General features: G+C 55.2%; 1 protein-coding gene across 1 annotated transcript; it reads left to right on the forward strand.

The window, feature by feature from the left end:
• Positions 1–980: 980 nt before the first annotated feature.
• On the forward strand, positions 981–11,177 carry LOC112116457 (heme-binding protein 1-like). Its single transcript, XM_026653212.2, has 6 exons — positions 981–2,048; positions 2,720–2,886; positions 5,085–5,170; positions 9,685–9,811; positions 9,897–10,080; positions 10,229–11,177. The coding sequence occupies exons 2-6, from the start codon at positions 2,739–2,741 to the stop codon at positions 10,401–10,403; spliced, it is 720 nt and encodes a 239-aa protein (XP_026508997.1). The 5' UTR covers positions 981–2,048; positions 2,720–2,738; the 3' UTR covers positions 10,404–11,177.
• Positions 11,178–22,949: the final 11,772 nt, after the last annotated feature.

The following is a 22,949-nucleotide window of genomic DNA, read 5'->3' on the forward strand; positions in this document are numbered from 1 at the left end:
TAAGCTTTCGTGGGCTAGAACCCACTTCATCAGATGCATGAAGTGAAAAATACAGGAGCAGGTATAAATACGTGAAAGGATGTGGGTGCTTTACCCAGTGTTAAGTCAGTCTAATGAGATAAATCAATTAACAGCAGGATACCAAGGGAGGAGAAATAACTTTTGAAGTGGTTGGTGAGAGGCCCATTACAGACAGTTGACAAGAAGGTGTGAGTAACAGTAGGAGGAAATTAGCATTGGGGAAATTAAGTTTAGGTTTTGTAATGACCCAACCACTCCCAGTCTTTATTCAGGCCTAATCTGATGGTATCTAGTTTGCAAATTAATTCCAGTTCTGCAGCTTCACATTGGAGTCTGTTTTTGAAGTTTTTTTGTTGAAGAATTGCCACTTTGAGGTCTGTTACTGAGTGACCAGAGCGGTTGAAGTGTTCTCCTACTGGTTTTTGAATGTTATGATTCCTGACGTCAGATTTGTGTCCATTTATTCTGTTGCGTAGAGACTGTCCGGTTTGGCCAAGGTACATGGCAGAGGGGCATTGCTGGCACATGATGGCATATATCATGTTCAGTTCAGGATGGTCTCAGGTCATCTTACAGAGATGGTTGCTTAATACAAGTAATTCAGTGTTGCCTTGGGCTGTTTGTTTAAAAGGGGTTGGCCTTTAAAACCTGTTGCTATGATTTGATTAGGCCAAATGTCTAAATATTTACAGTTTGTTTCCGGATCAGCTGCATTGAGTCCTAATCCCAGCTCACTGAGGGGAGTTGGGAGCCAGGAGATCAAGACTCACTGTGTGAGCTTGGGACAGTCACTCTGTCTCAGCGTCCCACCTGTTAAATGGGGCGCCAGCCTCTGCCCCACAGGAGAATGAGGAAGGTAAACCTAATGTTTGTGAAGCGCTCCGATACTTCTGTGCTGGAGATGCAGTAGTCGCTTGCTGGCAGCAACACTTTGCAAGAGCACCCACCGCTTACCTGCAACATTTCCCCTGGGAATACTTTCCCTGCTGTGAATTGTCCACTCGGTAACAGCAATGTAGCCGCTGCATTAGAGCAACATTTATGACATTGTGATGTCACATCCTCCGCTTATTTGCATCAGTTTTTTGTGGCAAACCCAGACAAAATGCCAAGCAATTTCTCACCGAAAGAAAAAGTACAGATTATCCACGACTGTGGCGCTCTGGGGGCTCCGCAAAGCCAAGTTGCAGCCAAGTGGGAGTTGCCCAGGTTGGCTGTATGTGGAATGTGGAAGCAGAAGGATAAGCACGAAGACGGACAGTCAAATAGCAGCTGGAAGCGTGGGCATGAAGGGAAACACGGCTGCTGTCGACTACTCTCGTTATATGGTTCAAGGAGAAGATGGCGCAGGGAGGACTACCTGCTGGACCCGCAATCGAGGACAAACCCCTTCAGCTTGCTGCTTCCCTGGGGTTGAATGATCTTAAGGCAAGTGACAGTCGGTTTACCAGATGGAAGAAATGCTTCAATGTTGCTTACAAAAACGGGCATGGTGAGAAACAGCCAGCGGACAAACCAGCAGGGGCAGCGTGAAAAACTTCCTCCCATTTTCCAAGCTGATGTCTACAATGCTGACTAAACGGGACTTTATTTCAAAGGGCTCTGACAGAGGACAGGTCGAAAACAATGAAAAGCTAGGAGGAGGGAAAGCTTTAAAGGACACAGGGGAACTGTGCTTGTCGGTGCCAACGTGGATGGGAGTGACCCCCCTGAACAATGTTCCCCTTCCAGTCAACATGGAAAAAGAGGACTTAGCAGCTGCGGGGGATGAGGATTTGCTCCCGTTCGGAGAGCTGCCCGATGAGGAATTACTGAGCTGCAGCTGCTGCAAGGCCAGAGATACAAGCTTGTGTTGATGAAACATATTCTAATCCAGGGAGTGAGGACGAGCGATTTTGATGAAGTTCCACGTCCGACAAACGCCGAGCGGTTGAAGGCTTTGCACACGCTCTGGCACTTTTCCCGGGTAGCGGGACTTGGTGGCAGGGTCTGCAGGACGTGGAGTCCCGTCTTCGAAACAAAACTGGGTTTGTTAATTTGCTTCTGCTTCTTCTCAATGTTCTTTCAGCCGAAGTGAGTGAGTTTGTCCGTGCTTAATTAATGTACAAGTTGATCCTCACTGTATAAATAGAAAACACTGTAGTGTGGAATAATACTTTTAGGTTGGTTGGTTATTTATTTATTTGCTTAGCAGATGTCCTTATCAGTGACTTACAATGTGTACAAAGTATCCCAGTTAAGTGCGAGTACAAAAAATGTTTACAAGAGCAAAAGGCTGTTTGTCATGGTTGATGTTTGATCTTAAAACAAAAATAAAACTTGATACTTTTATAACATTAACTCAATATTGCTTTCTTGATACAATATGATAGGCAACATGAAGGACAGGAGGTGTACTACAGTATTACTGTAGCAGCAATAATAAAAATACATCGCATTGTTACAATGATAGATGTAGTGTGTACTGTAGCTGTTTTACAGATCAGAAAAAGCAGGCTGCCTTTGGTCAGATGCCACTCCCCATAACAGCACCAGCTGCTTAGAAGCAACATCGCTTCACCCCAGACTTGTTTGTATTGGCATGTACCACTCCAAGCCTGCAGTTCTCTCGCATCTAGAGCACACGCTGCCCCCTCTCTTCCTGCGGGCTCTCAGGGTTGCACTAAACGCTCTGCTTTTTTCTTTTCTCCCCCTGCAGCAGGAATTGTGGCGTTGGCATGGCTCGCATTACCCTGGAGGACCTCAATGGATTGGATGATGAGTCCCTTGATGAAGATGAGGAGCCAATGGATGGGGAAGAACAGAACAGGCTGTTCTCTCATTGGGAAACAGTGGCCAGCACCCATCAAGTGACTCTTCCTCAAGGTGAGAGCAAGGCTGGGTTCCTTCCCCACCCCCACAGTTAGAAATTCCAACGCCTTGCCGAGGTGGAGCCTTCTCCACGTGGAGCCTTCTCCACCTGCAGCCTCTGTGTGGCCCATTCCTGGCGGCTCCACTGGGAGGAGCTGACCCTCCAAAGGCAGTGCTCCAAGCCCAGTGGCCCAGGAAGTACGACACTAGCAGTTCCTTTATCGGGCTTAGCAACACTGACAGGGTTTCTATGGCCCGAGAGACTAGCATGCATGCAAGGAGCTGAGTCAGGTCCTTCGTTTCAGCAGGTCTAGAACCTGGGGCTCTGGGAGCCCTAAGTCTCGGATACTCCCTTGTCACCACCAAGGGAGACAGATGAAGCAGCACCTCCCTAATCTTGGCAGGTCAGGCCCCCCAGGAAGTCCTATCGGACGCCCAAGGCCTGGGTCGCCCCGTTGGCTTGCACCCATTATTTCAGCCAGGAAGTGACCCGGGGTGGGTTGTCCAAGCAGCTGTTACGAACCGGGATGTGGGCGGTCTTGGCTCATGGTCTGAGCATGAGTCAAGCCAAGAGTCAGCATTGGAGTTGGCTCAGAGCTGGAGCCAGTGGTCAGGAGTGATGGTGTCGGGGCAGGAACCAGAGAAGAGGCGAGGTTCAGGCACAGAGCAGCACGAAGCCAGGACCTGGGAGCAGGGACGGAGGCGAGACAGGGAGCAGAGCAGGCACAGGGCTGGATGCAGATTGAAGGAGACAGGTAAGGAGCGGGGTCCGAGCAACTGTGTAAAGTCTCTTGCTGGTGCATCGGATCCCGTTCCTTGCCTGTCTCCTGCGATCGGCATCCGTCCTGCTCCCATCCTGTTCCAGGTTCCTGCCTCACTCTAGCTTCGTTCCTGATCCTTGTGCCATCTCTGGTCCTGCCCCTACACCTTGCTTCTGTCCCTTGGCCTGACTCTGTGTTGGTTACGTCGACTGTTACTGGCTTCCAGGCGCCATCCCACGATGCCCCACACTGACAGACCAATCGCCGCAAACGCTCCGGGTGAGGGCGCACACCACTGACACAAGGAGCGAAGTGCAGACCTGCATGAGCACTGTAATTACTGTGGCGGCTGTATGTCCATGGAAGTTAGGTCGACTTAATTTTGTAGCATAGACATACCCTGAGGGTGAGTCAGAGCTGAGCGTGCAGCGTCTCCCACGAGAGCCCCTCAAGGAAATGATTCAGTCCTCTGCCTTCCACGCAGTGGGGAGAGCAGTGGCCGGAGCAGACCTGTTCAGCTGATTCCTATTAAACCACTGGCTCCTTGGAGAAATAAGTGACACAGCCTGCCCAGTAACCCCTCAGCAAACAGACGCTTGGGGCCCAATTCAGAGGGGCCGATGTCTGTCACTCACATATGGAGGGGACGGCAGGGCCAATAGAGTGTGAAGGCACCCTGCCCACATGTGCTTTATCAACCTGCCTTCCCGCCAGGTAACTCTCTGCTTGCTGAGCATGTGCCCACTGACCTCTGGCTTTGACCGTTGAGCTCTGGTTAGTACAGCCAGTGTAACAGCCGTTCTAAGATGTAAGAATAAAGGGAAAACCAGCTGTCGGACTCTTGATCTGAAACGTGCTTCTGTGCCACGGAGCATGGTCGTGGACCATGGAGGGGAGCGCTCTGCTAATGCTGTGCCTGGCTACAGCTAAGATACGCAGAGCAGTGATAGCTGGGCCCTGTTGGCCCAACGGTCTCGCATTACAGTGGCAGAGCGTGCTGACTGTGCTAGGCGCTCTGCATACCGATCGGGAGCCAGGATTCCTTCCCCAAAGGGCTGCCAGTCTAAACAGCCCGGGGGGGCATGCCCCAGGAGCAGCTGCAGCAGGCTAGTCCTGTATGTCGGCGATAGTCATTCCTCCGGGTACGCCCTTCTCGGGGCGGGGGAGCCCTAGGAAGCACCTCTGAGCAGGTGTGTTTTTCAGAAGCGCCTGGATCCAGCATGGGGTTACCACAGAACGGTGCGAGGGGGCGAGCAAGCTGCGCTGCTACGGGAACAGGCCGGCCCGTTTCCTGAGCTGGGGATGTGGCCAGTCGCAGCCAGCGTGCAGCACGGACACACTTCCCAGAATTTGGTATTGGGGCTGCGTGGTCCCTGATGCTCTGAACTGTGCATTTCTCCCCGCCCTGCTTGCCGTCCGGGCCCATTTTCTCCTGTCTGTTTGGTTTTGCAGAGATGGCGGGTCCCATCGTGCAGATGACGCAGCACAGCCAGGTGCGTGAGCCGGTGCCCTATGTCACCCTGCTGCAGCATGAGAAGGTGAGGCCCCTTCCTCTGGGCACAGGCAGATTTCACACCCGCAGCCCGTGTCCTGGGAAGCGTGCGGGGCCCTGTGTCTCTGTACAGTGGGTCCCCGGCCTTGCAAACAACCACAGCCCAGATCCTGTCCCTGCCCTGGTCCTGCGCCCTCGTCTCCAGCCCAGGCCCCCCAGGATCCATAATGCCCCACTAGTGCTTTGCTTCAATCCAATTGGGGGATCTCACCCCGAGCGACGTCAGCGATCCCCACCCAGGCGCTGGTGTGGACAGCCCTCGCCTCTTGCAGAGGTGGAGTTACCATGGCGACGGCAGAGCTCTCTTCACCAGACGTGCACAGCCCTGCCCATCATGTACCCTAACGATGCCCGATCACAGAGTGAGAGAAGGTTCCTGCTCCGCAGAGCTCCGGGTCTAATGGAAGCCAAGACGTAGCAAGTGTGCGAACAGACAGGAAGAGGGGGAGGGAGATGCTGCGAACGGGGTAAGATCATCCTGTCACCTAGGCTGCTGGGGCGGGACTGGAGGAGCCCAGCTCAGGTAAGGGCACCTTGGCATTCACTCCCTGGCCCATTGGGTCACCTGGTGTTTTAGCCTCTGCCTCTTCCTGTCTCTCTCTGGTGTATGCGAGGGGTGTGTTCTTCACACGTTCCCTCTGTGTGTCCTGCTCCGGGTAGAGTCCTCCAGCCCTGCGGCGCCTGGTGTCCTGCTGGCCTGAGTCCCCTGAGCACGGCTGCAGGAGTTCTCTTCCTTTCCATGCCCCGGCCGTCTGGCACATGCCCAAAGATGACAGGCCCACCCTCCTCCTCCCCCCATCCTCTTATTGTTCACTAGCATCGTATGGGGAGTGTTGGGCAAGCCACCCAGCCCTGTTCTAGCCCCAGTAGGTGCTCACTCTGTTCCTCTCGTCCTCAGAGACCCTTCCAGCAACCTGCTGACCTCCAGCATTGCCTCTATGCCCGCCTGGGCTTCTCTTTCCGGCTCCTCCCCTCTGCTCCACGCAGGAGAGTGCTGCGTAGTCTCTAGAAGTCAGTGTCGCTTCTGGGGGCTTTCCTGTGTGGGTTGCTTGCTAGCTTCCTGACTCCCGCGGAGAGCCCTGGCCTTCAGGCCAGCCAGCCTGCCCTCCCTCCCCCCAGAGCAGGGCTCTGCAAGGGGAGCAGTGGCCCCAGCCACCCTCCAGCTCCTTATGACCACTGAGGGCGCAGCAGGCTGGGATCATGCTCTGTCCTTGGTGCTTCCCTGCTGGTGTCCTGTTGGGCTGGCCTGGTTTGGGGTCGGTCAGCTTCTCCAGCCCTGCAGAGGTGGGAAGGCTGCCTAAGCCCTTGCTGATCAGGGAGGCTGTTTAGGCCTAGTAACTAGGTCCTAGCTTGTGTAAGTCCAGCAGCACGTGTAGAGCCGCTAGCCCCAGCGGCTCCATGCCTAGCAAATGTGCACCAAGGCCCCAAGACTTGCTGGGGTCACGAGTCAGTGCCAGGGGTCTGGCACCATGGAGAATCCCTAGTTAGAGTGGCCCTGGGCTCGACCCACGGGGCACTGAGGACCTGCAGAGGAGCCAGCACTGCTGACTGCTTCAGTTAACCCCCCCTCAGCCGTACTCTCCAGGACAGAGTTCTGATCTCTTCCTCGCCCCTGGGTGGGGAGCCTCTTCCAGGCCCCGCAGCTCGCAGCCAGGCGTGCTCCATCGATAACCGAGGCGAGGGGGAACATCTGCTAGCCTGCTGTCTGACAGTAACCACCGCAAGTGTAAAGAGAACACCAAGAGCTTCACCCTACAGACACATCCATGCCCTACTGCCCTTCTCTGGCTTCATTCCGGAGCCCTCCCACCCCGTCAGGTGTCACCATGGCTGTTGGCAGGGTCCTCCCAAGCACCCTCCCATGGCCTGAGGTCACTCTTCAGTGGCCTGGCTCAGTTACTTCTTAAAGAAACTCCACCCAGGCTTTTCTATCCACTAAAGCCCCTTCACTGAGGTCTCGTGACGTGACATTGACAAGTAAACGCCAAGTCTCTCCCCCCCTCCCCCCCGCCCCAGCCTTACGCTAGGCACAGCGCCTCTGCCCTGGGTGCTGTCCGCTGCTGGAGAAGATGCCAGGCCTGGCCTGCCTGCTTGGCCTCCTCCCCAACAGAAAACCCCAGCTGGAAGGGTTCTTCTATGAGCCACATGCCCAAGCTTGCCAGCTGGGTTCTCCCTTCCCCCTGCTCTTTATAGGGGGAATCGGCTGATCCTCGCTCACCTGTGCCACCTAGAGTTGGCTGACTCCAGGCCTCTGCCTCTGAATGGGGCAAGGCCCCCTCTTCCAGCAGCCCTGCCTCAGTGCCCCTGCCCATAGGCCCAAGGGAACCCAGCAGGAGTTAACCCTTTCAAGGGTTCCATTGGCATAAGTGGCACTGTGACCCCAGAACCCCTCTGGCCTGACCGAGTCAGGGGCCAAGGGCCTGGCACTGTTAAGTCTGGAGATCCAAGCGCCAAGGTGATTCTGTGCCCAGTGTAAGTAGCATTAAAGTCTGTCCACATCAATCAAGTGCGGCGCCAATGGCCATGCCCCATCAGCTGGCAGAAGTTGCTGACCAGAGTGGCACAGTGCCCACCATGAGCAGCACTGGGATCTCTAGGGCACTGGCGCCCAAAGCTGACCTAGAGCGCTCCTCGTTCCAGCAGGTCTCTCTAGTCCTCATGCAGGCCAGCTGCACGGTCGAGCCCTTGCTGGTCGCCGAGTGCCCCACACAGCTGACAGACCCTGCACTGCCTCCTCACGCAAGGTGGAATCCTGCCGTTCTCCCACACTGAGTCCAGGTCCCGGGTTCCAGGCCTGACTGGGTTCGGGTCCTGCCAGCCTTCCCGGGGCGGGGCTGTGACCAGTAGTGTGTGTTCCCCACAGCAGGACCGGAGCTTCCCCAGGGAAAAGGGCCATCACCCAATGAGTGTCTGTGTGCAGATCTCCTTACCTGCCTTATCCCCGAGGTTCACTCTGCCCCCCAGCAGCCCCTGCCTCCCTCCCCTGGTCTGTTCTTTGACCACCCCAAAGCTCTTTGGTTCAGTTTCTATTACTTGTGCAGAAGCCCTAGCCAGAGTGGGTGTGGGCCCCTGGCCCCTCCAGGCCGGCTAGCTGCCAAGGAGCCAGCACTGCTGAGCTTTAAGTGCCCGGCTCTGCGTGGTTCGGCTGAGCCCAGTGCTGTTGAGTGCTAATTGATTCTCGCCATTCTGGCTGTGTAGCGGGATGGGCTTTGAGTTTTCTACCACGTTTCCTAGTGACCGTACTGACCCTCAGCCTAGCGCTTCTGAGGCAGGTTTTACCCTCGACCAGAATCTGCTCCACCTGAGTCCTGTTCTGGAAGGTCCATCTGACTCCTGTAGCTCTCTGCGCTCCTGACCTCCTGCTGCAGCTAGCATCTGTTTCTGAGCCAGGAAGCGGGTGCCAGTGGCTCTGGCTTGGGGTGGGCAGCTTGTCACAGTGCCCAGGCTAGCTGCACCTCTCCCAGCATCTGGTCTCTCCAGGTGGCGGCCGGCTGCCCTCTCCCTCTGGTCGGGGAAACGTTGGTTTCTCTCTCACACGGGGCTGACACCCAGCACTGAATCAATGGTGGGCACCGTAGCAGGTCTGACTGAGCACGGTCCTGCAGGTCGTTCCCTCCAGGCAAGGCCAGTGGGATCTAGTGAGCAGCAGCTCCCTGAAAGCACTTCTGAGCAAACTGATCCTAAACACTGAAGCATGTGGCCTGCAGCACTGGTTCTTCCCAGCCCTGCCAGGCCCAGCCTGCTGCCTGCTCACCACAGCCTCCCCTCCACAAGGGGGGCTCCTCTGGCGCTCGGTTCCCTGCCGGGCAAGACCACGTTTGCAGCACCTTGGAGATGAGACCAGGATCTGTGAAGCTGCCAGCTGCCCCATTGGCTTTCCAGTGTGTGCCTTGGCAGTGTGAGCTGGGAAGCCATTGCTTTGCCTTCCATTGAGTGGGGTCACCTCTTCCTGGCCCCTGGCGTGAAGGACAGCGTGGGCTTGCCCGGTGTTGTGTCCCCCCCACAGTGCAGCCGGGGGGAAGCTGAGGCTGCAGTGTATCTAGGAAAAGCTGCTGGGGGCAGCTGAATGCCAAGGGTGTCCTGTATCACAGGGTCCCCGCTACGCCCGGCTGTAGCTTCTCCTGTCTGTATAGAACAGGGACTGGGAATGGGTAGGAAGCCCAGTGCAGCATGCAGAGCATGTGTCCAGGTAACTTTTACACCCCAGAGTACCCCCTAGCCTGACCCCTTACAAGCCCCGTGTCCTCCAGCAGCGGGACTTCTCAGCTTTAAGGCCCATGCTCCTGGGTGTGCCACTCCGTTGCTTGCATTTGGCCACACGCGGCTGGGATGTGTCCCCCATCTTTTTGCCAACAGTACTAGCGGCCAGAGGAGCTTTCTGCCCCCGCCTGGCAACTGGCCGTGGGGGGTGGGCAGTGACCGTAGGGGTGGGGTGTTGTCAGCAGGCAGCCTCCTGCCCTGTTCTGGGCTCTGACCGGCTTGTCTCCCTGCCTGTCTCAGTGTGAGGAGCGGCTGTACCCAGCGGGGAAATGGGCCTGCGTCACCAATGGGGAGCCGATGTACGAACAGAGCATCTCCATGGGCTTCATGAAACTCATGCGCTACATCTGCAAGGAGAACTCCACAGGTGTGTGCTGGCAGGTGAGGGGCGGGGGGCTGGCTCCGCCCCTCGGGCGCCCTCTCACTGCCCGCCTGTGCCTGCCTCCCTGCAGGCCGCTACCTGGGCATGACGGTGCCTGTGGTGAATGAGATCCGTCTGAGTGAGGAGGGCACCGAGTTGCTGCGGGACGTCACCACTACCTATTACCTCCCAGGGGAGTTCCAGCCCGACCCCCCTCTCCCCACGGACCCTGACATCCGCATTGTGGAGAGACAGCCGCTCCGCGTCCTGACCAGGTGAGCCCCTGCCATTGCTGCCGGCCAGGGGAACAGCCCCAAGGGGGGAGGAAACGTCTCGGAGGGGGAGGGGAGGTGGCGCACTGGGGGCAGGGGAGCTTGCCAGCTAACTGTTCTCCGGTGGCTGTGGCCACTCTCTTTATTCCAGGGTTTTCTACGGGGTGACGACGGAGGAGACGATCCTCCGGGAGATCCGCCTTCTCTGGGAGCTGCTGGGCTCCACAGACACCGTGCTGCGGGAAAGCTACATGGTGGCTGCCTACGAGAACCCCAGCGTCCCTCAGCGGCGCAATGAGCTGTGGTTCATCCGGCGGGCAGAATGAGTGCAGCGCAGCCCCGTGCTGGCCCCGCTTTCGATGGCAGTTCTGGCTGAAGGAGATGAATGCACAGCCTGACGCACTGGGCGCCGTAGAGCTGCGCTGGACCCGAAGAGGAGACCTGCTCCACGCCCAGCCCCGGGAAAACCAGCATGTGCCAAATGGCTGGCCGGGGTCCATCTCACGCCTGCAGGGGGCAGTGTGCCATTGTGCACTGAGTGTGGCTGGGCACATGGGGGCGGGCTGGCCAGGCTGGGTGCTTGTGCCAGGGTGCCAGCCTGGGCTCGAGGTGTCAGGCCTGACTTGAGTTTGCAGTGCTGGGCCAGGCACCTGTGTGTGGCTGTGGTTGAAAGAGGTCTCTTGGGCGATGGTTGGTGTGGCACTTCCTGGGGCACTGAGCATTCCTCCGTGTCTTGCCTGCTGAGGGAGGGTGTGTGCTGCAGCCGGTGGGGGGCCCTTGCCCTGCTCAGAGCAGGGCTGTGTGTGTGCATGCCCAGGAACAGAGACTGGTGGTGCCCGCAAGCAAAGCTGGGATCCTGTAGGACTCTCCTTCGTATCTGCCCAGCCGCGTGCCCGTGGTGGGCAGCCCCTTCGTGTTGGTCAGCGCCCACCGCGCTGCTGCTGAGCCGGTGGCCACCAGGTGTTAGTCCGGCCCTCGGCCCTGGGCTGAGCAGAGAGGGGCAGCAGCGGGGTCACTGTGTGTTTTGTTGTGCATTGATTGGTTGGTTTCACACTCATACGTGCTGCTGGGGGAGGCTGGCAGCGCGAACCTGAAATAAATCCAGCTCAAACCACTGTGTGTGGCAGCTGATTGGCTGGGGGCGGCCACGCTGGGCCCAGACAAGGGCCCGGGCAGCTTCTTGACCCCTCGTGGACACAGTGCACCTGACGCTGGGCTCCATGGCCCTGTTAGCTGGGCCCTGCCCAGGTTCTGATCCCACGCCCCCGCCGGAGCCAGCTGCTAGTACTGATGCCAGCCTGGCACAGCCTCCTGCTGCTTCCTGAGCGCAGGGGGTCACCGCAGCCGTTGCTAAGGATGGGCCTGGCTGGTCCCACCAGCTTCAGAGACCTCCTGGACTATGGCTGGAGGGACTGGGTGGACCCTTCAGCCAGTGTGTGGGGCTGTCCAGCCCATGCGTCCCCTGCCCTGTGCTCCAAGAGGTGAGGTCAGCCTGAGCTCTTGCTTGCCTTGAGCAGGCTTGGTGGGAGGGTGCTCGCTGCCTGCTCCTTGTCCTTGGCGTCCCTGACCCAGGAGCCTCCCCGCTAACCCTGACACACCACCTGAGCTGGCCACATGACATCCAGCTGTACGGCAAATGCAGCAGGGGCTTAATGGGAGTCAAAATCGGGACTTACTGCCAGGATGAGTTGGCTGAATTCAGCGGAAGGGCTAGATGCATGGGAAACCAGCCAGCACCCCACGGCACCCGGGGGGCCCGGACAGAACATGAGGAGCTCAGTCTGTTGGCTAACAGAAGAGATGGTTATGGGTGACTTGATCACAGTCTGTAAGTACCTGCATCGGGACCAGAGCGCTGAGCAGGGTTTATACGAGTTGAAGCTAGGCCCATTCAGATGTTTGAGAGCAGGGAAGAACTTCCCACCGGGATCCGTTGTGGGGCGGGAGGATTCACCATCAGCCTGGGCTGTTTCTCTAAAACTCTGCTCTAGTTCAGGCAGGAGTTCAGCTCGAGAAGGCCGATGGCTGACCCCAGTGGGCCCGTCTGGCCCTGGGATCCATGAGCCTGGTCCGGAGCCAATGCGGAGAATCTCGTGGGGTGGAGCCTCCCTGCTCCCACAGGCACTGGAAGGGGGCCCCAGCTCTTGCGAGGCTGAGATAGGCAAGCACATAGTCAATATGTCAGTCTGGAATGACTTCTCCCTGCAGCCGGTAGCTGTCCAAGTGTCACGCCAAGGGCTCTCCGGACTAGTCTGCCTGCATTGTGCTGTACGCTGGCCGTGTATCGTATGTACAGACTCGCTCAGTTTGCAAGTCAAGCACTCAGAAGTGAGGAAATGCCAGTATTAAGTTCCCTGTGCACCCTTAACTCGGCCCCTTTGGGCACCTGCATGACAGTCTTTACTTGCATGCTCATGTGCTCTCTTTTCCACAGGGCTTTGTCCCCTTCAGTGCACAGGATGGATGGGTGGCACTCACCTAACGAGCAGCCAGTCTCACTGTGCCCTGTGTGACCCGGCCACTATTCAACCCCTGCGCTGAAGCCAGAATGATTCATTTCCTTATGAGCTTTTCTAGGATGCTCATCACTGAAACACAGCAATTCCATTCTGTGGAATCGTACTGACCCCCCGTGGGTCACCAGCAGGGCTTGGACCCTTTAGATCCACCCCACTGACCTCGGCCACTTGAGCTAACAGTCACTGCTAGCAGTAGTAGGTTGTCATCCTCCATGCGGACCAGCACTAGGGGGGGATTAGACCACTTTTTTGCTGGTGGGTTTCACAGACACTTGCTGACAGTAGAGGACGGGTGAGACTCAAGGATTAGGAGGGGAGTGGTCTCTAGTGAGCACAGCTTGTACCTGTTCCACCCACCTTCACCCCAAAGCCTGGCTCCTGCCCCATCCCCTTCCTGCTCTTCCTTCTTCCACAGCCTTAGTTCATTGGCCCAGCTGGTCCTAGTCTCCCTCTCCTGGCTTGCTGGCCAGTTCCCAGTTGCCCCCGTAAGAGGCTGGCTCACCCCTTATAGGCTGGAGGGCTGGGGCGAGCCTACTAGGATTACAGACAAAGGTAGCCTGCGTTGAATCAGGGACTGCCCTTCAACAGGCAGCAGGTGGCTGCAATGGAGGGGGCTGGGGCAGATGAGGAAGGGCTCTTGCAGGGTGGACCCTGGGATCAGGGGAGTTGTCCCAGGCCAAGCAGGGGCGAGACTGCAAAGGCCCCAGGCATGAAGGCCCAGGAAGGGGAAGAGAAACCATGTGCGGACTTAGGACCTGATACTGGTATTTTGAGGGCTATTGGCAGTGTGGCTTGTATTACTAAATCCGTGCCCGAAGGAGGAGTATTTTTGACCAAGAAAAAATCCAGAGTGAAATTTTATTTTAACACTCCAAGAAGGGGAATTGAGGCAGGCTACTTGGACCATAATCCTAGGCTACGAGGTGGGCATGGGAGGAGGCTGGCGCACTACACCCACCCTCACAGTCTCTCCCCCTCTCCACACCTAGTCCCAATGGCCTTGTGCGGCCAGTCACAGTCCCCCCTCCCACTCTTTGGCTGATCTACCTAGCCTCTTTGCCTGCCCCACACTGGTTTCCAACCCTCGTATCCATCCCCGGGATCCTCTTCCAATCTCAGTCTCTCTCCACCACCTCCCAGCCAGTCCCAGTTCTCCTGCACCCCAGCTGCTTGTCAGATCTGTCTCTCCCTGCTCGTTTCTAGTCCCAGTCTCCGTATGCAGCCAAGTCTCCCCCACAACTCCCTGTCTGATCTCAGTATCAGCGCCCAGTATTCCTCCCCACCCTCACCCCGTTTTCCTCATTGGCTCCCAGCCTCCCTCCCAGTCTCCCTCCTTCCCCTCCCCCTGGTCTGGCTTTTGTCCCCTCTGCATTGGAATCAGGTGCCTTCCTGCTCCCCGCTGCCTGGGTGCAGGGCCGGCTCCAGGCACCAGTGTAGCAAACAGGTGCCTGGGGCGGCCAATGAAGAGGGGGGTGGCACGTCCGGACATTCGCCGGCAATTCGGCAGCGGGGCCGTCACTCCCTCACGGAGCGAAGGACCTGCCGCCGAATTGCCGCCGATCGCGGCTTTTTTTTTTTTTTTCCTGCTTGGGGCGGCAAAAACGCTAGAGCCAGCCCTGCCTGGGTGCCAGCAGGGGAGGGCACAGAGTACACAGGAGAGACAGGCTCGCTGCTCTCAGATCCTGCCAGGGCCTGGCCCCCCTCCAGCTCAGAGCAGCCACTACAGGGACAGTCCTGCTGAGTGGCCCATAGCTATGGGGTAGAGCACGGCCAGGTGCTGTCTGGGCAGCACTAGAAGCTGTGAGAGGATGGAGCAGGCTCAGTGGGGACAGAATCCTCGATGAGTTTAGCTGCTAAACTCTAGGGAGTTCCTAAGGAGCATATGCAAACTGGGCTGGTTCAAAGCCTTAGAGCTTGGCCAGATTTTCATAAGGATGGCAAAAGCCTCCCCCCCCCCCCCCCGCCCCCCCCCCACCCCCCCTCCAAAGCAGAGGGACACGACAGCTGGTCAAAAAGCCCATTTCCCCCTTCGCCTCACGCTTGGAAATGCCTGAACCATTTTGGCTCGTTTGCCAAAAAGAAAAAGCGCAGCAGGAGGCAGGTACCCAGCATGCAAAGTTCATCCCACGTCGTTACCTAGCAATGTGATCAGCCCCTGGAGCGAGGGGCTTAGAACGGGAAGGGGCAGGCAGCCTTCGGGGCGGTGGCCCTGCCAGCAATGAATATTTCAGAGGTGAGCTCAGGACCCCATTCTGCTGGGCACAGTACATACACGTAGTAAGGGAGAGAGCTTGCAGCCTATTCGACAAGGGGTGGGAGGGTAAACTGAGGCACGTGCTGGGGAAGTGACTTGGCCAAGGCCCACAGCATCCCTGTGCAGAGCTGGGCTCAGACCGCAGGTCTCCTGAGTCCCAGCCCAGTGCGCTCTACCCATGGGTGCTGCTGCCTCTCCTGAGCCCTGCCCTTCCCCTGGGCGTGAGGCGCTCCTCTGGCTCTCAGCCACGGAGCAGCCTGGGTTTGTTTTTCCAGCTGTCTGAAGGGCTGAGCCTACCAAAGCTGCTCTGAACCCAAGTCTGTGTCTGGCATGGGGCCTCGGGCGCAGTGCTGGGTGTGGTGAGAGGGTTTGAGCTCTCGCCAGCTCTGCTCTCAAAGGACTAGGCCTTATTTGAACCTTCCCTCGACGGGGGTGGGGACGGACGGTCCCTGACCTGTTTTCTAGCACCCGGCAGAGCCAGCGGCTGTGTACCGCGTGGGCAGGGTGTGAGCTTGTCTCCTGGCCCCGTCTGGTTACGAATGCCTGACGCCATTGGGAAAGGCTCTCCCTTCTGCCAGGGTGCTCGGGGGACCCGGCTCCCTGCCCTGGCCAGCATGCAGAAATGGACCCTGCTCCCAGGAAGTGCCCTGGCACTGGCTGTGGTTCTTTGGTCCAGGGCTTTCCAAGGCCAGCCCTCCTCCCTGCCATGGCCTGTCTGAACTGTGTTTCAACTGGGCGGTGCAGGAGTAGAGAAAATGGGGGTTTACTGTTCAAACACTGTCAAATGCAGAGTTAAGGTGATGCTTCCCACCCCACCACCTTAACTCGGTCCCTACCCTCAGGTGTCCCCTGGGGGCTGGCAGGACCTTACCCCTCCCTGGGTGTTCTGTGCCAAGCAGCGGCAAGCCCTGCCCAGAGCACAGCAAGGGGCCGGTGGGCTGTGTGGATGGGGTGCTGAGCTGGAGCTGTGCTGGGCACAGAGAGGGTGGGAGGTCTGTTTAGGGGGTGGGCATGGTGTTGTGTTGTCCCCAGTTCCTATTGCCATCCCCACAGGGGCACAGTTAAGGAGGTGCGGTTGCATTGTGCAGAGAGCGTTGAGAAGCTGCCCTTTTCCTGGCCCAGTGCTCCCCCATCGGAGTAAAACTTGGGGGGAGCACAGCTACTGCATCTGCTATTGGAATTAGATTCATAGACTTTAAGGCCAGAAGGGACCATCATGATCATCTAGTCTGACCTCCTGCACGTTGCAGGCCACCGACCCTCACCTGCCCACTCCTGTAACAGACACCTCACCTCTGGCTGAGTTACTGAAGTTCTCAAATCAAGACTTCAAGTTACAGAGAATCCTCCATTTACACTGCTCCCCTTGGGAGGCTGTTCCAGAACTTCACTCTGATGGTTAGAAACATTTGCCTAATTTCAGGCCTAAACTTGTTGATGGCCAATTTATAGCCATTTGGTTTTGTGTCCACATTCGCACTTAACTTAAATAACTCCTCTCCCTCCCTCGTGTTTATCCCTCTGATGTATTTATAGAGAGCAATCACATCTCCCCTCAGCCTTCGTTTGGTTACAGTAAACAAGCCGAGCTCTTTGAGTCTCCTCTCATAAGGTAGGTTTTCCATTCCCTGATCATCCTGGTAGCCCTTCTCTGCACCTGTTCCAGTTTGAATTCATCTTTCTTAAACCTGGGAGACCAGAACTGCACAGAGTATTCCAGATGAGGTCTCACCTTGTATAGTGGTACTAACACTTCCCTGTCTCTACTGGAAATACCTTGCCTGATGCATCCTAGGCCCGCATTAGCCTTTTCCACGGCTGCATCACACTGGCGGCTCAGTCATCCTGTGATCTACCAATACACCCCAGGTCTTTCTCCTCCTCTGTCACTTCCAGCCGATACGTCCCCAGCTTATAACAAACATTCTTGTTGTTAGTCCCTAAGTGCATGACCTTGGACTCTGCACTATTACATTTCATCCCATTTCTATTACTCCAGTTTTCAAGGTCTTTCATATCTTTTTGTATGGTATTCCCGTCCTCCTTCATGTTACCCATGCCTCCCAACTTCGTGTCATCTGCAGATTTTATCAGCACACTCCCACTTTTTGTGCCAAGGTCATTAATTAAGATATTAAATAAGATTGGTCCCTGAGGAACTCCACTAGTAATCCCTTTCAGTCTGACCATTGTAATCTCCCTTTAACCAGTTCCTTATCCACTTTCAATGCTCATATTAATCCCAATCTTCTCCAATTGAATTAATAATTTCCTGTGTGAAACTGTATTAATTGCCTTACTGAAATCCACGTGGATTAGCTCAACTGCATTTCCTTTGTCTAAAAAATCAGTTATCTTCTCAAAGAAAGAGATCATGTTGGTCTGGCATGATCTACCCTTTGTAAAACCATATTGAATTTTATTCCAGTTATTATTTACCCCTACGTCCTTAACTACCTTCTCTTTCAAAATTTGTTCCAAGACCTTGCATGTAATTGAGGTCAAACTAACGGGTCTGCAGTTTGGTCCACTACTAGTTGGAAATGGTAGAATCATCCAGGATAATGCAGAAAAGGCAGCAGAGGTGTTCAATAAATATTTCTGTTCTGTATCTGGGAGAAACATGAGGTAGGCATATCATATGATAACGCTCTTTTGGTTCCACTGGTATCTCAGGAGGATGTTAAACAGCAGCTATAAAGTTAGACGTTTTTAAATCAGCAGGTCCAGACAACTTGTATCGAAGAGTTTTAAAGGAGCTGGCTGAGGCGCTTGCTAGACTGTTACCGTTGGTTCGGAACACTAAGGAAGATTCAGAACACCGGAAGAAAGCTAACGTCGTGGCAATATTTAAAATGGGTAAATGGGATGACGTTGATCCTGGGCAAGATAATGGAGCGGCTGATACGGGACTTGATTAATAAAGAATTAAAGGAGTGTCAAATAATTCATGCCAATCAACTCAGGTTCATGGCAAATAGATCCTGTCAGACTAACTGGAGATCTTTTTGGATGAGATGACAAGTTCGGTTGATGAAGGTAAGAGTGTTGATCTAAGCTAGTTAGACTTCTGGAAGGCCACTTGGTGCCACATGACATTTTGATTAAAAGAACTAGAAAGATAAAAAATGAACAGAGACGACATTAAATGGATTAAAACTGGCTAACTGGTAGGCTGCAAAATGTAACTGCAAATGGGGACTCATCACTGAACAGGTCTGTTTCTAGTGGGGTCCTGCAAGGATCGGTTCTTGGCCCTAGGATATTTAACAATATTATCAAGGACTTGGAAGAAAAGAAAATCATCAGAGAGGAAGGTTGCAGATGGCCCAAAACTTGGGGGAGTGGTAACTAATGAAGAGGACAGGTCACTGATTCAGAGTGAACTGGGTCACTTGGTAAGCTGGGTGCAAGTGAACAATCTGTGTTTTAATACAGCTGATTGTAAATGTCTACATCTGGGAACAAAGGCTTGGCCATACTTACAGGCTGGGGGCCTCTATCCTGGGAAGAAGTGATGGAAACAAATGTGGAGATTGTGATGGATAATCAGCTGAACATGAGCTCCCAGTGGGACACTGTGGCCAGAAGGGCTAATGTGATCCTGGGATGTGTAAACGGGAATTTTGAGTGGGAGCAGAGAGGATCTATTGCCTCTGTATTTGGCACTGATGTGATGGCTGCCGTGCAGCTCTCTGTTTCCTTCTCTGCAGATTGGGAAGGCAGATCCTTGCCTTGCCCTGTGGGAGGGATATGTGGACATGGTTACTAAGAGAAGTGAAGGGCACAGACATGTTAGCAGCAGCTTGTGGAAGCTGAGACTTGCACTCATATATCTCTGGCTCCCAGCCCAGTGCACCTTCCCCTCGGCTACCTTGTGAGGGAGGGGCTCTCCCCCCCTCTTTCTGCCTGCATGCAGCAGTCCAGCAAACCAAAAAAAAAGGACAAGCTCCATCCCTTTTGAGTTATCCAGTGTCGCACTAAATCTCAGCAGGGGCATCCCACAACATCCCTTTTACAGGGATCTTGCCTATTGCTTTCGCCATCTTTGTGCAAAGAAGCATTCGAAGGTTCATATTTTCAAATGCCGTTTTTGGAACGCTGTATCTCAAGAACCCCTTGATCGAGTGGCCCCAAATTTCCCCCACAGACTCTACCCCAGGCCCTGAACTGGTATATCAATTTTCAGACAGATCTGACTCTGCCTGTGGATTTTCGAGCCGTTTGTCCTTAAGCAGAAATGTGGATGCAGCCTTCACTTCCGAGTGGCTCCGTAGAGCACAGTAAGTAAAGGAGAACAGGACAGTGCCGTGTGCTCTGAAGTTAAGAACAGGGAAACGGGCACAATGGCATGAGACTACCAGGCTATGGCAAGAGTAAAGCTCCCATGCTACCAATCCAGCAAAGGAACCCTCCTGCTCTGGGCCCTGGGGGCCTCAGGCATCTTTCCCAGTTCTATTTTCTAGGCTTTGTTTAAGCTCCCAAATTTGTAACCAGACCTGAGGTAGCTTGGGTACTCACTCTGTCTGGGTAGTTAGCTCCGCACCCTGGTAAGAAGCCTATGGCATACTATGCTATTGATAGGTGTGGTATAAAACCCAGCTTAGAGAGGAGTTCTAGTTGCTCCATCATGAAGATTGCAACAGCATTTCTCTTCAAAGCCCAATTTTCAACATGCTCAGTCAGATCTGCTTGAAATCTGGCATGCTGGTTCAAGGCCCAGGGAAGCGTTTGTGGTGAAAAATTGGCAGCATTGGGTCAAAAAGTTCCTGAGATACAAATCCCCCCAAATGACTTTTTGTTGTTTACATTTTAAATTTCTTACAATGTTTTTTGCTCCAACATGGAAAATCTACTTGAAACCTACATCCCTGAGTTGCTCTACTGAGCACGAGGTCTGGCATCCAGGCGGAGTGCCTAGCATTTTGGTTCTTATCCTCTAGTCTCTAGAGCAGTGTATTGGACCACTCCCTGCCTTAGAAAGACTGACGGTGCAGACTCCAACTTTTAGTGCTGGGACTCACAGAAGCGATCACGGCAGCTGCCAGTGTTGCCAACTCTCTTGATTCTGTCATGAGTCTCGTGATAATTCTTGTTTTCCCTAAAGCCCCAGCTCCTCGAGTCAGTGGAGATGTGATGATTTCAACCTTCATTTTGAAAGAAAAAGTAAATTTCTAGCCCTTGTGGCTGTGGAGAACGCTTCAAAATGTGACCCCAGTGTACCTAAAGGCTCAAAAAGCAGAAGGCAAATAAAAACACCAAATCTTGTATTTGTACATAATCTCATGATTTTGGGTGAGCCTGAATCATGATTGTTGAACATTTGGGGTTGTCAATACTGCATCTCTGACTGTCACAGAAAGGCTAAGAGCAGTTTGGGGAAGACGATGGGTGCTATAGCCACCAATGAAACAGGCCATCACTTTAAAAACGCTGCCCTGCTCCACAGACTGGGGCTGGGGGAGAGGAGTGTGGTGCATGGGCCGTACTCTGATACTTCCTTGGAGTTTATAGGAGACAACTAAACTTTGTGCTTACTTTCTTATGTTTGCAGTGATCTCTGACATGCCAGCCAGGCATGAAAGGGTGCCCGAGAGGGCCCAGAGCGGACTGTGGGGAGGAAAGGGTACTATCAGTTACTGCACTGAGGGGGGGAACGGTGGGCACGAGGCATTGAGGGCCAGTGAGGTAGGAACTGATGCAGGGGTTTTTGTTCCCAGGTGGAATGCCTTTGCACTTTTGCTGGGTGGATGCATAGGTGGTGGTGGGAGAACAAAGTCACGAATGGTGTGGCGGAAGTGGGCAATGACAGAGCTGTTCCAGGGTGGGTGCTCAGGTCAAGCGCAGTCTTTTGCTCACTGGGAAATCTCTAGGAGGAGGTGAATGCAAATTCACGCCCCCAACTCCCTTGTTATGCAAAACTCAAGCCTTTGGAAGCTATGCCCTGGAGAAGGGACCATTGTCTAGTCATTACCTGTTCCCACAGTGTAAAGATCAAAGGCCCAGGCTGTATACTGGAAAGACTAACCTATTCAGGGGTGTACTTGTGCAGTGACCCAGGCCTTGGCTAGGCTACGCCTACTGTATGGAGAGGCAGAGGTGAACTAAAGACACTGGAGATAACCTTACATTGTTAAACTTTATAAAGGACACCCCAGAAATTTGGCAAACACATAAACAATAGGAAGTAACATCAACTATTTGCTTAGGAAAATAATCAACCGTAAATGACCATCACACAAAAAGAACAGGAGTACTTGTGGCACCTTCGAGACTAACAAATTTATTTGAGCATAAGCTTTCGTGGGCTACAGCCCACTTCTTCGGATGCTCAAATAAATTTGTTAGTCTCTAACAAGTACTCCTGTTCTTTTTGCGGATACAGACTAACATGGCTGCTACTCGGAAACCATCACACAAATAGTAACTGTGACACGCTGAGCACCTTTCCCAGCCCTGAAGTAAAGCTGTGTGTGGCAGGAAAGCGTGTCTCTCTCACCAACAGTGGCTGGTCCAATCAAAGATATTCCCTCCCCCACCTTGTCTATCACAATAACAGAAACCTGTCAACAAGGCGTTGGGCCACCCCAAGAAGGAATCAGCTCCTGCTCTCCCTGGCTGCAAAGTCCAGTTTTACGCCGGCTGTCCCGCCTCCGTCTCTCTCTGGCCTGCACCTCTGTCCGGCAGGTCTGCCCGCAAGCAACAGCTCCTCACCCGAAGGGCCACGCCAGTTCCCCAGGCGCCCAAACTGTGTTTCCTCTGTCAGTGCCCCAATGGTCAACCTCCCTGGTGATATGCTTTGTGCTCCTGGCATGCCCACGGCCCTTCACAGTCCAGCTTCCTCTGGCCAATCCCCTTTTTAGCTAGCACTACCTTCCTTTGCCTCCTTCTGTAACTGCCGCCCAGCTTCCCCTTTGGGCAGTTCCTGAGCCACTCCCCAGCTCCAGCCACCCTCTCGCCTTTCTCTCTCCCCCCGGCTGCATTCTGAGCTGCTGCAGCACACCTACCTCTCCTGTTGGAAAGTCCAGCAGGTGCTAGTGCTGGGGCCAGGGTTATTAGCCTTATTCTGAGCTAAGGTGGTTATGGACGTGCAATCATTGAGAGAACCCCTGTGTGGGGTTTGAAGGACTGACTCCTACGCGAGCCCCTGGTGGAGCTGGGGTGACGTCTGGTAAGTGTTCCACCGTAGGCATCGGTTCTCTGATTGTTTTAACAGGTTTTCCCTGTAATGCTTTCACCGTTCGAATACGTGTGCTTGCTTAGAAAGAGCTGTGTTATAACTCACCTGTCGGTAACGATGCCGTTCCCAGCCTTGGAGGAGACAGCGGAGTGCAGACCATGGCCTGCTTAGGCCGTCTGGCTTACTGGGGTATCAGAAGATCTGTGCAGCCTGGTCAGACCCTGGCCAGGAGGGCATGAGAGGCAGGCCTCTGCCCCAGGGAGGTGATGGCTGGGAGCCAGGAGCACAGAGTAGGTGCCCTCCAGGGAGCAAGTGGGTGCTGTTGCCCTGACCTGGCAGTGGGCATGTGGGAAAGGGGTGGTGGCAGGGCACTGAGTGCCGGAGGGGGTGTGGGTCGGTGCATCCAGCCAGGGCAGGGTAAGTGGGGGGTGTCTGTCCCTTAGGGTGGGGCCCATGGGGGCGGCAGTTGGTTACGGAGGGGAATGGCCAGAGGCGGGACCAGGGGTGTCAGTTGCTAGGGGAGGAGCCAGGGTGACGTTAGTAGGGATGGGGTGGGGTCAGATGCTGGGGGCGGGGCCGGCTGGAGTCTGTAGCTGTGGGGTTGGGGGGGCGGGATCAGTTGCTAGGGGAGGAGCCGGGCCGGGGGCCAGTAGCCAAGGGGCAGGGTTGGGGGTGGGGTCAGTTGCTAGGGGAGGGACGGGGTCTGTCGCTAAGGGGCGGGGCCGGAGATCAGTTGCTAGGTGACGGCCCCGCGGTGGCGGTGGGGGAGGGGGTCCGCGTTCCAGAGGGGGTCGCGGCGCCGATCAGGGCGGTTTCCGGTGCGGACCCCCCCCCCCGCCGGAAGCCCCCCCCGGGTGGGGCGGGGCGGGGCCGGCGGGGGGGGCGGGCGGCGGGGGGGGCATGGAGTGGGCGCGGCGTC

This window comes from Terrapene carolina, unplaced genomic scaffold, assembly GCF_002925995.2.
Source record: "Terrapene carolina triunguis isolate 2854851 unplaced genomic scaffold, T_m_triunguis-2.0 Scaffold132, whole genome shotgun sequence".
Classification (NCBI taxonomy): domain Eukaryota; kingdom Metazoa; phylum Chordata; order Testudines; family Emydidae; genus Terrapene; species Terrapene triunguis.